Source organism: Somniosus microcephalus, chromosome 1 (genome assembly GCF_052327205.1).
Source record: "Somniosus microcephalus isolate GS21.2 chromosome 1, FLI_Smic_1.0, whole genome shotgun sequence".
NCBI lineage: Eukaryota > Metazoa > Chordata > Chondrichthyes > Squaliformes > Somniosidae > Somniosus > Somniosus microcephalus.
The window spans coordinates 255,756,371-255,770,984 of record NC_140987.1 but is presented as its reverse complement, the minus strand read 5'-3'; the positions used below and the strand labels follow the sequence as shown (position 1 = coordinate 255,770,984).

Sequence of the window (14,614 nt, the reverse complement as noted above, 5' to 3'; positions counted from 1 at the left end):
TCAGAAGATTGTTGGTTCAAGTCCCACCTCAGTGCAGTATTGAGGGAGTGCTGGACTGTGGGAGGTGCTGTCTTTTGGATGAGACATCAAACCGAGACCTACAAGAGTGACTACACTTCAAAAAGTACATCATTAGCTGTAAAGCACTTTGGGACATCTGGTGGTCATGAAAGGTGCTATATAGATGCAAGTCTTTCTTTCTCGAGAGTGGAGCGTGAAATGTTGTAAAACATATACAACAAGACACAGGAGAAGAAATTCAAGGATTTATATGAAAATTATTGCAAAACCTGCAAGATCCTATGCAGAAGACTGAACACTGGGTGTAAAAATGATGGGAGTACTAAATTCAGGCTATTTTTGCCTGCATGAATAGCTTGAATATTAACATATGATGAAATTTAATCTGTTAAAACATTAAATGGGGATAAATATAAGATAGGAAGTTATTCAGCATTTTTTGAAGAAATTTATGCAAAATAGCTTTAGTGTTGGAAAGTCGCAAAAAACCAATAGAATTATTATATACATTTCCAAATAAGGAGTTAAGCATGGGGGAGGGGGGGGGGGGGGGGCGGCGCGCGCAAAGGATTAGGGGAAATCTCTCAAGCCTTTTCTAAATCATAGAATCATAGAGGTTTACAGCAACAGAAGGCGGCCATTTGGTCCACCATGTCTGTGCCAGACCAAAGAGCACTCTACAGCCTAATCCCACTTTCCTGCTCTTGGTCTGTAGCCTTGTAGCTTTCAGCACTTCAAGTGCATATCCAAAAAACTAGCCAAGAACAAACTAAAAGCAGAATGCAAAAAAACACAGAAACTGGCATTTTCTTTGATATATGTGCTGTAACTACTATTTAAATTAGGTCTTATTTCTATTAGATGTCATGAGCAACATTGTTAACATGCAAAATTAGTAAATAAACAAATTTTTAACCCCATACTTCGCTTCAGTTATTCTTTATTTCACAATTTAAAAGTAAAACATGTTAAGCAGATGCAATTAAAATGTAAACTACTTACTTAAGTTCTTGAATGGGCCTAGTAGGTGGCCTCCCTGCAGCTGAATTGGAAGGAGCACACACTGCATTCACTTTTAGCCTCTGTTTATCACGAATCTGAATATGTAATATTTGTGTTAATCAATTAAACCCATTTGGGAAAATTGTTCTAGTTTATGTTCCCCTAATTTTCTCCACTTCCCCCCACAATCTTTCAAAAAATTTTTGACACGTGTATGACACTGGCAAGCCTCAGCTAAGTGGCAATTCTTCATGTGCAAGCTCAGAAGGTTACCTTGGGGGGCATGATTGTCCAGGAGACTCCCCCCTTCCCCTTACACAAATACACTTTCAAGCATGGGTCACTAGCTAGCAATCAGGAGCAAGAACCTGGATTTCTGCCCTGCTCCAATACCCCGCCCCAACCCAACATCCCAAACTTAGGTGGTGCTGAGGGCCACCAATCCTCTCACTCAAGATCAGCACACAGATCAATACTGGAAGCTTCCGACTCAGTACAGTTACTATTACACTAATTTGCATATAGGTGACTGAAATAGGCACCTGAGCTGATTAGTGCAAAAATAAATCAATGAATTACTATTAGTGAATGTTACCCACTAAAATTGATTGAAGAAGTTTTCTTGCTCGATTTTAAGTTAAAATTAGATCAGACTCCAGTAAGATTTAATTTCCTCTTCACCACAAAATTTTAAGATTAATATTTGGCAGCCAGTTATTCTTTAGGATCAAATCCCAGTTAAACTTTCATCTCATCATTCATGTTTTGCATTACCCATTTAATAAAAAGAACTTGTATCAACAATCAAAATTCAATACATTGACTAGACCAATGCTATTCCCCAAAACTGTTATTTATACTGGGTTCTCCTGATGATTTGTAAAACTAAAACAGCCACATTTCATTATCGTCAGATCTCAGCAGGCTACCTCTACAGTCATCCTGTGCACTCATTTTGTGCTCATACATATTGCGACATAACACAGTGCAGGTGGAAAATGAGATGCACGGTGTTATAATGGGAGCAATATAGTAAAGTAAAGGCAGTCACTCAATTGCTCTGGTGCTAATTCAGGGTTGGATGACTGTGCATGTTTTGTCCTCCCAATGGAGTAGATCTCTACTTTGTGCAATTGTGTAAAACGGGTGATAGCGAGTCGGCAGCCTGTTTTCCATCTCTCCCAACATTGTATTTCCCTTGACTTCAGGACAGGAGATCAGTAGAGCAGTGGCCACGGATTGGGTGGGAGATCAATAAGGGCATTATGAAGTGAATCAGAGGGGGCTGTATGAATAATGGGGGCCAGAAAGAGGGGAGGCAGAAGCTGGATAGAGGGGCAGTACAGAGGAAAGCACTGCAGCAACAAATTAATTAACACAAAATTAACTCACTTTAGCTAAATCGCTCATACTTTGAGATATTTTAACATATCCTTTCTTAAATTGGCTTGCAAAAGACCAATGCAAGTGCTACTTGTGGAAGTCTGTGCTTGTACTGACCTCACTAAGGAACGCACCCATATCATCCATGTTCACACAAACAAATGCCCTCAGATCATTCAATGAAATATGGGTTTCAATGTACTTAGCATTTCTTGAATCCTTCATATTAAGCTGTAAACAGTTAACAGAAGAAAATTAAAAACAAAGATAAAAAATGGATAAAACACTTTTTGAAAAATGATTCATAACCCACACTCTTAATTTCAGACTAAGTCACTGATTAGAAGTGTTGAAAATGACATTTATGGATTCCATGGCATTGCACTTCCAATAAGGTAGGTCATTTTGTTTTAAATTATTAATGAGAAAGAAAGGCGAAGGGTCAAGGCTACTAAAGTAGAGGACACCAACAAGGTTGGAAAGAGTGAAAGAAGATGAGGTGCCTGAGGTGATGCCAAATTTTGGTTTCAAAAGTCTTGAAGATTGGAGGAAGAAAGACAGATTGAAGGAGTATTTGATATCCTCATTAGGAATAAGTTAGAGTGGGAGACTGTGGAATAAGTCTTGATTTCAATGTAAAGAAGATGTAGAGAAAAGGAAGTAGAGTGTGTGGAAGAGGTTTTTAAAGCTTATATAACGAATAAAAGCAGCACCGATCGTAATAGTGGCAAAATTACATAGAATATACAGCACAACTGGTCCATGCCAGTGTTTATGCTTCATGAGACTCCTCCCATTCTTCCTCATCTCACCCTATCAGCATATCCTGCTATTCCTTTCTCCCTCATGTGTTTATCTAGCCTCCCCTCAAATACATTTATGCTATTCGCCTCAACTACTACTTGTGGTAGCAAGTTCCATATTCTAACCACTCTCTCACACAATAATAGTCAATATATTAGGAAATTATTTTAAGAAAAGAACTTTAGGCTAAAGAAATTCCTAACTAAGACAGTGTGTGCTCGCTCGCACACGGTTCTTCTATTGTGAAAGCTGATATTACACAAGGACATAGAAACTGCACATTCTCACCACTCTCTGGGTAAAGAATTTTCTCCTGAATTCTCTATTGGATTTATTAGTGACTTTTATATTTATGACCCATGTTCCCTTTAAGCTGCACAGCACTCTGGAGCTCGCGCGCAGCCGGCTCACCAGCTTTTAAATGGGAAAAACTGCACATGCGCTGCATTTTGAAGGGGCCGTGCACCAGAAAAAAATGAAAGGGAACATTGTTTATGACCCCTAGTTTTGGACTTCCCCACAAGCAGAAACATTTTCTCTACGTCTACCCTATTACATAATTAGGATTAGACTTTAACCTTTAAGGCCTCTGACACCAGAGCTGGAGTGAAAACCAAGCTCAGTTCTCCTCGCAGTGTAACATCAACTGCTGTATGGTAAGTGGAATGTCCAAGGTACAAGTAGTCTAGGAAATTAAAAGTTTGTGTAAAGGGTTTCCCATGAATTAAAATTTCAAAACATTATTAGTCAACAAGTATTGATCATGGAGAATATAATATTTTCAAAACTAATTATGATATTTTAACACTGCTACAAATATCTTATCAAGATCCAAAAAAATATAGTGGCTGCATATAGTGACACCACTATTCCCAGCCAGAATGGAGATGACTGGGTAATTCCCCTGCCAATCACTGCTGTAAGGGACTGGGATTGATTTTATGCACATAATTTGTATTGAGTAACTATCCTCCACTCACTGCATTTTGCAGGAGAAATCATCCTACTTTTATCAGAGGTTGCTGCGGTTTTAGTCATGAGTTCTGCTTGCTGTAGTTTGTAGAGGCTCTTTTTAAATAGGCTCTGTAGACAGGTTGTTGTAGTGTGCTGTTTAAACAGTCTGCTGAGTAGAGACTCTGGGGGTGAAATTCAGTAGGCTGCGCCACCCGTTAGCGCCTTAAGAGCGCGCTAAGTGGGTCGCAAGCCAACTGGCGCCCAGGCGCGGCACTGTCCACGCCTCCCGCTAAATTCCGCGGGACGCTAGTGGTGGCGCTAGCCGTTAGCGCTGTGCCGCTACCGATGACGTCATCGGTGTGCGCAGCACCTCGGCCACGATATGTGGCAGCGCCCCCTGATTTACCGCCAGACGCTATGTCCGACCGGTTCAGGGGGGGCCTACCTGCGGCCGGGGAGGCGCAAATTAAAGGAGCGGTGTGGGGAGGCCATTTTTGTTGTTGGCCGCCTGCCAGCACCTGCCTGCGCTCCCGTCCCCGGCCTCCTGAACCCCCCCCTGCGGAGTGCCGGCTGCGTTCCAAGAGCCCGGCACTTCTCCTCGGTGCCGGGCTCTTTTGCCAGCACTCGCGATCCTCGGGGGGCCCAGCTGGGCCCCAGATCGCGCTGCACAAGGCCTCTCCCCTTTAAGAAGGGGAGGAAGGCCTGCAATACCGCAGCGCGACATGCCGCAGTGTGTGGCGCTGCGGCACGTTGCGCCATGATATTCAGTCGCAGCACCCCAAGAGGGATGCGGGGCACCTCCAGTAGCGCCGCGCTTCCCTTTGGGGCGCTACCACTCAATTTCCGGTGGGCGGCTGCGAATGCGTCCGGGGCGCTACTTTTAGCACCCTGGCGAGGCTGGCGCCCCAAACGGGGCTATATTCAATTTCTCCCCCTCTGTTTGCTGTAAAATACTGTTTGCTGCGAGTGCTGCCGCAAGTCCATGCCCCGCCTCAAATCATTGGCCGACAGTGCAACCCATTGGCTGGCACAGTGGTGTCAATGGATACTCTGAACAATAGTACAAAAACAGTGAGAGAAAACAGGAATACAAACAACTAAAAGACATACCACTTCCTCTGACTAACTAAACAATGCCACAGGAGATTCACTAGTTGGTATTAAAAAAGGAAACTTTACCTCGAGCATAATTGGCTCATAGATGTGTCCACGGAATTTATTCCTGTTCTCTCTTAACCACAGGACAGCATTGTATGTATCTTTGAACCGATTTCGAAGAGTTGCTTCTTTCATATGCATCATGTCTTCAAGCCTCTTGATATTAGCCATAACTTCTGCGTTTCAAATAGTTGTACATTATTCAATGGGTCACAATGTTACACCGACAGTAATTGAGCATCAACAGCTGCTACATGATGCCGCAGTGTATACCAACATTAATACAAGTGTCTATTGATGGGGATTAATTAATGAACTACTTCAAAAATATTTATCCCATTTCCTTTTAGTTTACAAAAAGGTATCTAAATTGAATATTACAACATCTCGTCCTTTTCACCATAAAAATTCACCATATAATTTTAAATCTTGCCATCAGTTTTTTGTCCTGACAAGTGCAGATGAATGAGGACAGTCGACCCATTTTGTTCCTCATTCTATAGAACATACTATCTCCTTTAACCTCTTGAATGAAATCCTGGCCAGTTATTATTAGAAAAACCTGTCGTATCTGGTTCCACTTGACAACTTTTGCTGCAGTACGAAAGCCTGCTCTAGTGATGGAAGTCAGGTGTTGCAACGGCAGTACACGCGTTGCCTGTTAGATTTCGACATTTTCCATACCCGGCTTGCCTAACTCCCCACCTCTACATCTTGAGCCACTGGAATTTGCAATCTTTCAGGAATGCACTTACTCTCTTTCTCTTTCTCCAGATTGCCCTTCTCTCTTCGTAATTCTGCTTTTTCACTGTCAACGGCTCCCTTATCTTCTTGAACTTTCCGGAGGGCAGCACTGATTTTGTCTATTTCAGGTTGCACGTGGTCGTAATTACTTGTTGCGTTCAGTTCATTTTGCAAATCTTCTATCATTTTCTTGGTGTTGCTTATTCTTTTCTGGCGGTCAATTTCCTCATCGTTTTTCATTCTTAAACGTTGCTGGACTTCTTCAACCTTAAAGAAACAAATCCTTTATTCCATTAAATCGAAATACTAGACAAATTAAAGAATTGAACAATATCCTCTCCAACTTGAAGACTGCTTCACAACATCAACATCACACTAAGTTTATGTACACTAGAAAAGTAACAGTTGTAGTCAAATAAAAAATAATGTGCAACAATTGTACTGCATTACTACTTCCAAGTCAGCTTCAAAGAGCAAAGATCTTATTCCATTGTGAAGCGCATTTTAAGTGGCTCAGTTGGAAGCACCCTCGCTGGAGTCAAAAGGTCTCTGCTCTGACAATGCCAGCTTCCATACCAGTGCTTCCGACATGTCTTCCTTTTTCCTCAACCGAGGATTCCCCTCGACAGTGGTTGACATGGCCCTTGACCGTGTCCATTCTGTCTCCCGCACTTCTGCCCTCACCCCTGCCCCTCCCTCCCGGAACCACGATAGGGTTCCCCTTGTCCTCACCTTTCACCCCGCCAGCCTCTACATTCAACGGATCATCCTCTGCCATCTCCAGCGTGATCCCATCACCAAACGCATCTTCCCCTCACCTCCCCTTTCAGCATTCCGTAGGGACCGCTCCCTCCGCGACACCCTAGTCCACGCCTCTATCACCCCCAACACCTCTTCCCCTTCGCCCGGCACCTTCCCGTGCAAGTGCAGGAGATGCAACACATGCCCTTATACCTGCCCCCTTCCCACTGTCCAGGGCCACAAACATCCCTTCTAGGTGAAACAGCGATTTACTTGTACTTCTTGCAATTTAGTATACTGTATTCGCTGCTCACGATGTGGTCTCCTCTACATTGGGGAGACCAAACGCAGATTGGGTGACCGCTTTGCGGAACACCTCCATTCAGTCCGTAAGGGGGACCCCGAGCTTCCAGTCGCCTGTCACTTTAATTCACCGCTCCATTCCCACTCAGACCTCACCGTCCTCGGCCTCTTGCATTGTTCCACTGAAGCTCAGCATAAGCTCGAGGAACAGCACCTCATCTTTCGATTAGGCACTTTACAGCCTTCTGGACTCAACATAGAGTTCAACAATTTCAGATCATAATCTGGCCCCTATCATAGATATATTTTTTATCCACACTTTTTGTTTGTGCCTTCTGTTCTTCTCTCCCATATGGCAGCTGTCTTTCATTCTGCCCGCGTAATTTACACTTCATCTAGAGCCATCCTTTGTTTCTTAACCTGTCCCATTACCATCTCCTCTTGCCTTGAATATCTCTTAACTTTTCCTGCCTTCTATCCTATCACAGACCTTCCCTTTTGTTCTTTCATCCCCTCCCCCATTTCCCAGCCCTTACACTTGCTTAAAAATCTGTTCCATTTCCTGCTTTTTTCCAGTTCTGACGAAAGGTCATCAACCTGAAACGTTAACTCTGTTTCTCTCTTCACAGATGTTGCCTGACTTGCTGAGTATCTCCAGCATTTTCTGTTTTTATTTCAAAAGGTTGTGGGTTCAAGTCCCATTCCAGACATGAGCACAAAAATCTAGGCTGACATTTCAGTGCAGCGCTGCACTGTTGGAGGTGCCGTCTTTCAGATGAGACGCTAAAACGAGGACTCAGCTGCTGTCTCAGGTGGACGTAAAAGATCCCATGACACTATTTCGATGAAGAGCAGAGGAGTTCTCCCTGGTGCCCTGGCCAATATTTATTGCCCTATCAATATCACTAAAACAGATTATCTGGTCATTACCACATTGTTGTTTGTGGGATCTTGCTGTGGGCAAACTGGCTGCCGTGTTTGCTACATTACAATGGTGACTACAAAAGTACTTAATTGGCTGTAAAGTGCTTTGCGACGTCTTGAGGTCATGAAAGGCGCTACCATAAATGAAGTCTTTGGGGTCAATTTTAACTCAGGTGCGGGGAATTGTCGGGTTCTTCGAATTTAGTGTTTCCCACACGAATCTAAATGGGCCTGTGAGATTGATGCAATTTTAACTCAATTGGCCAATTGATTTCCAACATGTGGGAACCCTTGGCAATTGAGTATTTCCAGTCAGAAAGTCGCAGAATATGACATCATCATTGCTGCTGCTTTTAAGGTCCACAGCAAGCCTTGCTTCTTCTGCAGGCTTCCAAACTTCACCATTAAGATGGCACGGGAGCCTGCAGGAACAACGGCCAGCGGGAGGGCAAGAGCTGCCCCAACATTTGATGAGGCTTCACTCCAGGCATTGCTGGATGGTGCTAGGGCCCACAGGGAGGTCCTGTTCCCTTCTTCAGGGAGGAAGAGGCCTCCCAGTCAGACCAAGACTGTGTGGCTACAGGTGGCTGGGGAGGTCAATTCCTTGGGGCTCACACGACGCACCTGGATGCAGTGCAGGAAAAGATTCCATGACCTTCTTCGCACTGGAAAAGTAAGTACTGTATGAAGTTTCCATCACCCTCAATCTGATCCCCATTGCCTTTCCTCACCAGCACTCAGCTTTAGTAATCTCTTCCTCCACATCCCACTTGACACTCATATCCATGCACCCTTACCCATTCCCTCTCTCTCTATGCTCACATTCACATAACTATTCCACCATTCAGCCCCCTCACTCTGATGCTTTGAACACAACTGACAACACAGAGGGAGGGCCCTTGGTCTTGCAACCTCACTCCATCTTTGTCTTCTTCTAAGTATCTATGCTATGCAATCTCTACACTCACTCCTTCATTCTCACTCAACCTCCACTTGTCTCCCCCATTGCAGGAAAAGAGAGCTCACAACAGGTGAACGCGAGCCAGGACAGGCGGAGGGCCGCCCTCATTAGCCCAGCTCACCCCCTGGGAGGGTGCCGTCCTGGAGATTGTCGGGGCTGACAGAGATGCGGAAGTTGGGGAAGGACAGACAGGTGCATCCCCGCAAGCTGGTGACAGAATAGTTTTCCATCTCTCTCATTGGTATTGCATGAGTCGCTGATAATGATTCTGAAGCTACATCATATGGACTTATGATCCTCTGCAATGTGCATGTAACCTTGGCATCACATCTCTAACTCTTCCCTTGACTCCCCCACAGGACCATAGAGAGCCCCCGTCCCCACTAGCCAGGAGGAAGAGCCTGAGCAGCCAAACTCCTCAGAGGAATCTGCAACCTCTGAGGGCGCAGCGTCAGCAGAAATAAGCGCACCCAGCACCAGCGCAGACACACACCTCGGTGGGACCTTCAGGACATAGAGTAGAGTTGTCACCTGGTGTATCACAGCTCACAAGTGAGCATCAGCAGATTGTGGAGACAGGGACAGCAGTGGAGAGTCCTCGTCGGAGGGCGCAGGACTCTGCCAGCTCGGCCCAGCTGCATGTCGACCCTCTGCCTCTGGGTCCATCCGTAAGATCAGAGGTGATGGAACTCCATGCATAGATGCAGGAGTTTCTGGCAGGTTTTGTCTCCAGGGTCGCTGCGAGCGTGGAACGAATGGAGGAGTCCATAGCGAACATGAGCAGAGCCTTTGTGGAGTCATTGGCGCATGAACGCATCACCACGGAAAGGATGGCTACCTCCGTGGAAAGGATTGCTACCTCCATGGTAAGGCTGGCTACCGTAGAGGAGAGGATGGCTACGGCCATGGAGGAGCTTAGTCGCCAGGGTATGGAAAACATGGTCATTGTTCAGAATAGAATGACATCTCTTGAGGAGCGATGGGCATCTATTGAACAGAGAAACCAGACCTTCATGGAAGTCCTTCCGAGTAGGACTGCAACTGCAGATACGGGTCCCCATGGCCCCCCTGATGTGCAGCAAGGTGCTCTCAAGCCACTTGCAGGCACTGAGGGGGACCTGACCCATGAGAGGGAGGTTGGTGGCAGACCTCAAGGAAGTGGGGGCTCCTCTCCAAGCGCTCACACTTCCATGCCACTGCAGAGCCCTCGGTCAGAGCCCTGCCGGAGTCCACACCCAACTGAGATAGAAGTCTCAACCCCTGCACAGCTGCAGGAGCAGCAGACTGCTGACGAGCCCTCACAGGCTCGCCACCCCAGAGGACACCCGCCAAAGGTGTCGAGACAGGAGCAGCAGGAAAGTGAGCAAGGGGCCTCCACATCTGCTGAAGCCACAGGGGAACCACTACGTAGGAGCACGCGTAAGAGGAAAATAAAGCACAAATAGTCACAGGGCTAGTCACTTGGGTGAAATGTTGTGTATTTTGTAAAAATGCCATCAGTTGCTTGTTTTGCATAAAAATTCTGATGGCAACGGCTGCAGTTCTGGCGTGCGTCATTTCGCAAATGGGGCTTTCACATTGAGGGCTTAGGATTACTTGCAGTTGTCAGGATGCTGGTCAAATAGCTCAGAATCCGCAGGGTTTGGCCATTGTCGATGCTCAGGTAAGAAGCTGCAAGGCAAAAGAATTTGATTTACTAGGCTAAGCAAATCTGGCCAGGATGAGTGCGTTCCTTGCATCCTGGGCAGCAATGTTCTCGCGTAATGCTGCCGCTGGTTGATGGGCCTCTGCAGGATGCTCGTTCTCCTCCTCCTCCTCATCATCATCTGAGGAGGGTATGTGAGGAGCCACTTGGTCCTCAGGAATCTGCAAGCCACGACGCTGTGCCATGTTGTGGAGCGCACAGCAAACCACGACGATTCTGGAGACCCTGGCTGCTGAGTACTGCAGGGCTCCACCTGATCTATCCAGGCATCTGAAGCGCATCTTCAGCAAGCCAATGGTTTGCTCGATTACATACAAACATAGAAGATAGGAGCAGGAGTAGGCCATTAGGCCCCTCGAGCCTGCTCCGCCATTCAATGCGATCATGGCTGATCATCCAAATTCAGTACCCTGTCCCTGCTTTCTCCCCATATCCCTTTAGCCTTAAGAAATATATCCAACTCCTTCTTGAATATATTTAATGAATTGGCCTCAACTGCCTTCTGTGGTAGAGAATTCCACAGGTTCACCACTCTCTGGGTAAAGAAGTTCCTCCTCATTTCTGTCCTAAATGGCTTACTCCTTATCCTTAGACTGTGACCCCTGGTTCTGGCCTCCCCAACCATCGGGAACATCCTTCCTGCATCTAGTCTCTCCAGTCCTGTCAGAATTTTATAAGTTTCAATGAGATCCCCTCTCATTCTTCTAAACTCCAGCGAGTATAAGCCCAATCGACCCAATCTCTCCTCATACGCCATTCCTGCCATCCCAGGTATCAGCCTGGTGAATCTTCGCTGAACTCCCTCCATGGCAAGAACATCCTTCCTCAGATAAGGCGACCAAAACTGCACACAATACTCAAGGTGTGGTCTCACCAAGGCCCTGTACAACTGCAGCAAGACATCCTTGCTCCTGTACTCAAACCCTCTCGCTACGAAGGCCAACATACCATTTGCCTTCTTAACCGCCTGCTGCACCTGCATGCTTACCTTCAGCGACTGGTGCACAAGGACACCCAGGTCTCATTGCACTTCCCCTTCTCCCAATCTATTGCCATTCAGATAATAATCTGCCTTCCTGTTTTTGACACCAAAGTGGATAACCTCGCATTTATCCACGTTATATTGCATCTGCCATGCTTCTGCCCAATCACCCAACCTGTCCAAATCATCCTGGAGTTTCTCGGCATCCTCCTCACAGCACACACGCCCACCCAGTTTTGTGTCGTCTGCAAACTTGGAGATATTACATCTAGTTCCCTTGTCTAGATCATTAATATATATTGTGAATAGCTGGGGTCCAAGGACCGATCCCTGCGGTACCCCACTAGTCACTGCCTGCCACTCGGAAAAAGACCCGTTTATTCCAACTCTTTGCTTTCTGTCTGCCAACCAGTTCTCTATCCAAGTCAATACCTTGCCCCCAATCCCATGTGCCTTAACTTTACATGCTAATCTATTATGCGGGACCTTATTGAAAGCCTTTTGAAAGTCCAAATACACCACATCCACTGGTTCTCCCTTATCTATTTTACCAGTTACATCCTCAAAAAATTCCAGTAGTCAAGCACTATTTACCTTTTGTAAATCCATGTTAACTTTGTCCAACCCTGTCACTGTTTTCCAAGTGCTCTGCTATTACATCTTTTATAATGGACTCTAGCATTTTGCCCACTACCGATGTCAGGCTTACTGGTCTGTAATTCCCCGTTTTCTCTCTACCACCTTTTTTGAATAGTGGGGTAACATTAGCTACCCTCCAATCCATGGGTACTGTTCCAGATTCCATCGAATGTTGGAAGATGATCAGCATCTGGTGGAATTGTGGCTGGAGTTGTAGCGCTCCTCAGCTTCGTTGGCTGGCCTCCTCAACGGCGTCATTAGCCAAGTCCTCAGGGGATAGCCCTTGTCTACAAGTAGCCATCCGTGAAGTTGGTCTGGTGGCCTGAATAGCGGAGGCCCACTAGACTGGCGCAGTATGAAGGAGTCATGGCAACTGCCAGGGTACTTGGCACAAACATGCAAAATCTCCTTCTTGTGGTCACACACCAGCTGTACGTTAAGGGAGTGGAAGCCCTTGCGGTTGACAAAAATACCTGGATTGCGATGGGGTGCCATAAGGGCCATGTGTGTGCAGTCAATGACGCCATGCACCCTTGGAAAGTCTGCCAGATGAGCTAATTCAACCGCTCCCGCCGTCACATTTGCGCGATCCCCGGTGAAATGGATGTGGTTGTGCGCGAGGGCAAAGAGGGCATCGGTTACCTGCATGATGCAAGTGTGTGCAGCCGACTGGGAGATGCCGCTGATGTCTGCTGATGATCCCTGGAATGAGCCTGAGGCAAAAAAGTTGAGTGGGGTGGTGAGTTTGATGGCCACTGGTAAGGAGTATCCACCTGGTCCTCTGGGCAGCAGGTCTTGCTGTATCATTGCGCAGATGTCAGTCACTACCTGTCGCGAAAGTCGGAGCCGCCTTTGGCACTGCTGCTCAGTCATGTTGAGGTAGCTGACCCTGTGTCTGTAGACCCTGTTTGGGGTTATCTCCTGCACCGACGGGCTTCCATGCACTGGCCCCTTCTGGCCTGTGCTGCCTCAGGTGGGTGAACAGCAGCCTGTCACTCCTGCTCCTGCTGTTGTGCCTGGTGCTGGAGGTCCTCTAATGCCAAGAAGTAAAAAAAAAGGCTCGCCATGCTTCTGGCAGATGCCTCAGTTGAGGAAGCGCTGAGTGAGGGTGGCGAGAGGGGTTTTGCAGGAGGTCACACTGGAAAAGTGTGTGAGGCTCCAACCTTCCACAGGTGTGGTTAAGCCTGGTAAAAGTTGCCCCAGGCCTGAGACAACAAAGTCCTGCCACCTGCAAATGACTGATCAAATCTTCTCTTTAATGGTTGACCTGCAGCTGATAGTCAGCAAGCCAATAGTGCTCACGCCAGGTTTCACAGGCGTGATCCCCACCAGGCGTGTTTTACGTGGGAAAAGGGTTAAATAGGCAAAGGCCTGTTAAAATGGGATTATAAAGGCCAATTAGTGCTGTTTAAGGGCCCTAAAGACCAGACCCGCCTATTGCAGGCGGGACTGATTCAGGACCATCAGACACGCCTGGGTTAAAATGGCTAGGTGTCGGGAACCAGGCCGGGGGGGGGGGGGGGTCCCGACCCCCAGGTTTTGCGATTTTAACCCCCCACACGCCTCAAAGCCCGCCTGATGGCCGAGTTAAAATTAAGCCCTTTATTTCTACTGAATTCATTATCAAAATGCTCTTCAGAAAAAACCTCCATTTAATCTCCTCTCAGCCTTTGCTGCTTCAATAGATATAGTCCCAGTATCTTGCCTCTTTCTTCATAACTATAGTTCCCCACCCCTGGCATCATCCTGGTGAATCTACACTATACACTCCCTATGACTTTAATGTCCTTTCTTTAAATGAGACTCCCATTACTGCGCACAGTATTCGAACTGTGGCCCAACCAATGTGGTATTGTAAATTCATCATTGCCTTTCATCTTGTTCCCCATTTATAAACCCTAAAATGCTATTGGCTTTTTTATGACTATATCTACCACTCACTTTTAGGGAATTAAGTATTTAAACCTGTAGTGTCTTTATATCGTGTATACTTCCATTCCTTTTTTTCCCTCTTAAAATGTATGACCTCACTCTTATCCACATTGAATTGCATCTTCACTTGTCTGCCCATTCTGACAACCTGTCTATGTCTTCCTGACTTCTTCTAGACCCATCTTTTGTTTCTTTACTTGTCCCATTACCATCTCCTTTTGCCTCGCACCATCACCCCTTTTGTCTTTTAATCTCTCCTGCCTTCCATCCTATCACAGACCTTCCCTTTTGTTCTTTACTCCCCTCCCCACACCTGCTTTAAACCGGTTATATCTCTAACTTTTTCCAGTTCTGATGAAAG

The 14,614-nt window shown here is 46.3% G+C and overlaps 1 protein-coding gene across 1 annotated transcript in view; it reads right to left on the bottom strand.

Annotated features, from left to right (window-relative positions):
• smc5 (structural maintenance of chromosomes 5) overlaps nt 1–14,614 on the bottom strand; it is a 104,539-nt gene that overhangs the window by 40,349 nt on the left and 49,576 nt on the right. The window contains 4 exon segments of the mRNA XM_085992358.1: nt 1,024–1,118; nt 2,524–2,637; nt 5,344–5,498; nt 6,078–6,333. Of these exon segments, the coding sequence (XP_085848484.1) occupies nt 1,024–1,118; nt 2,524–2,637; nt 5,344–5,498; nt 6,078–6,333 (620 nt within the window).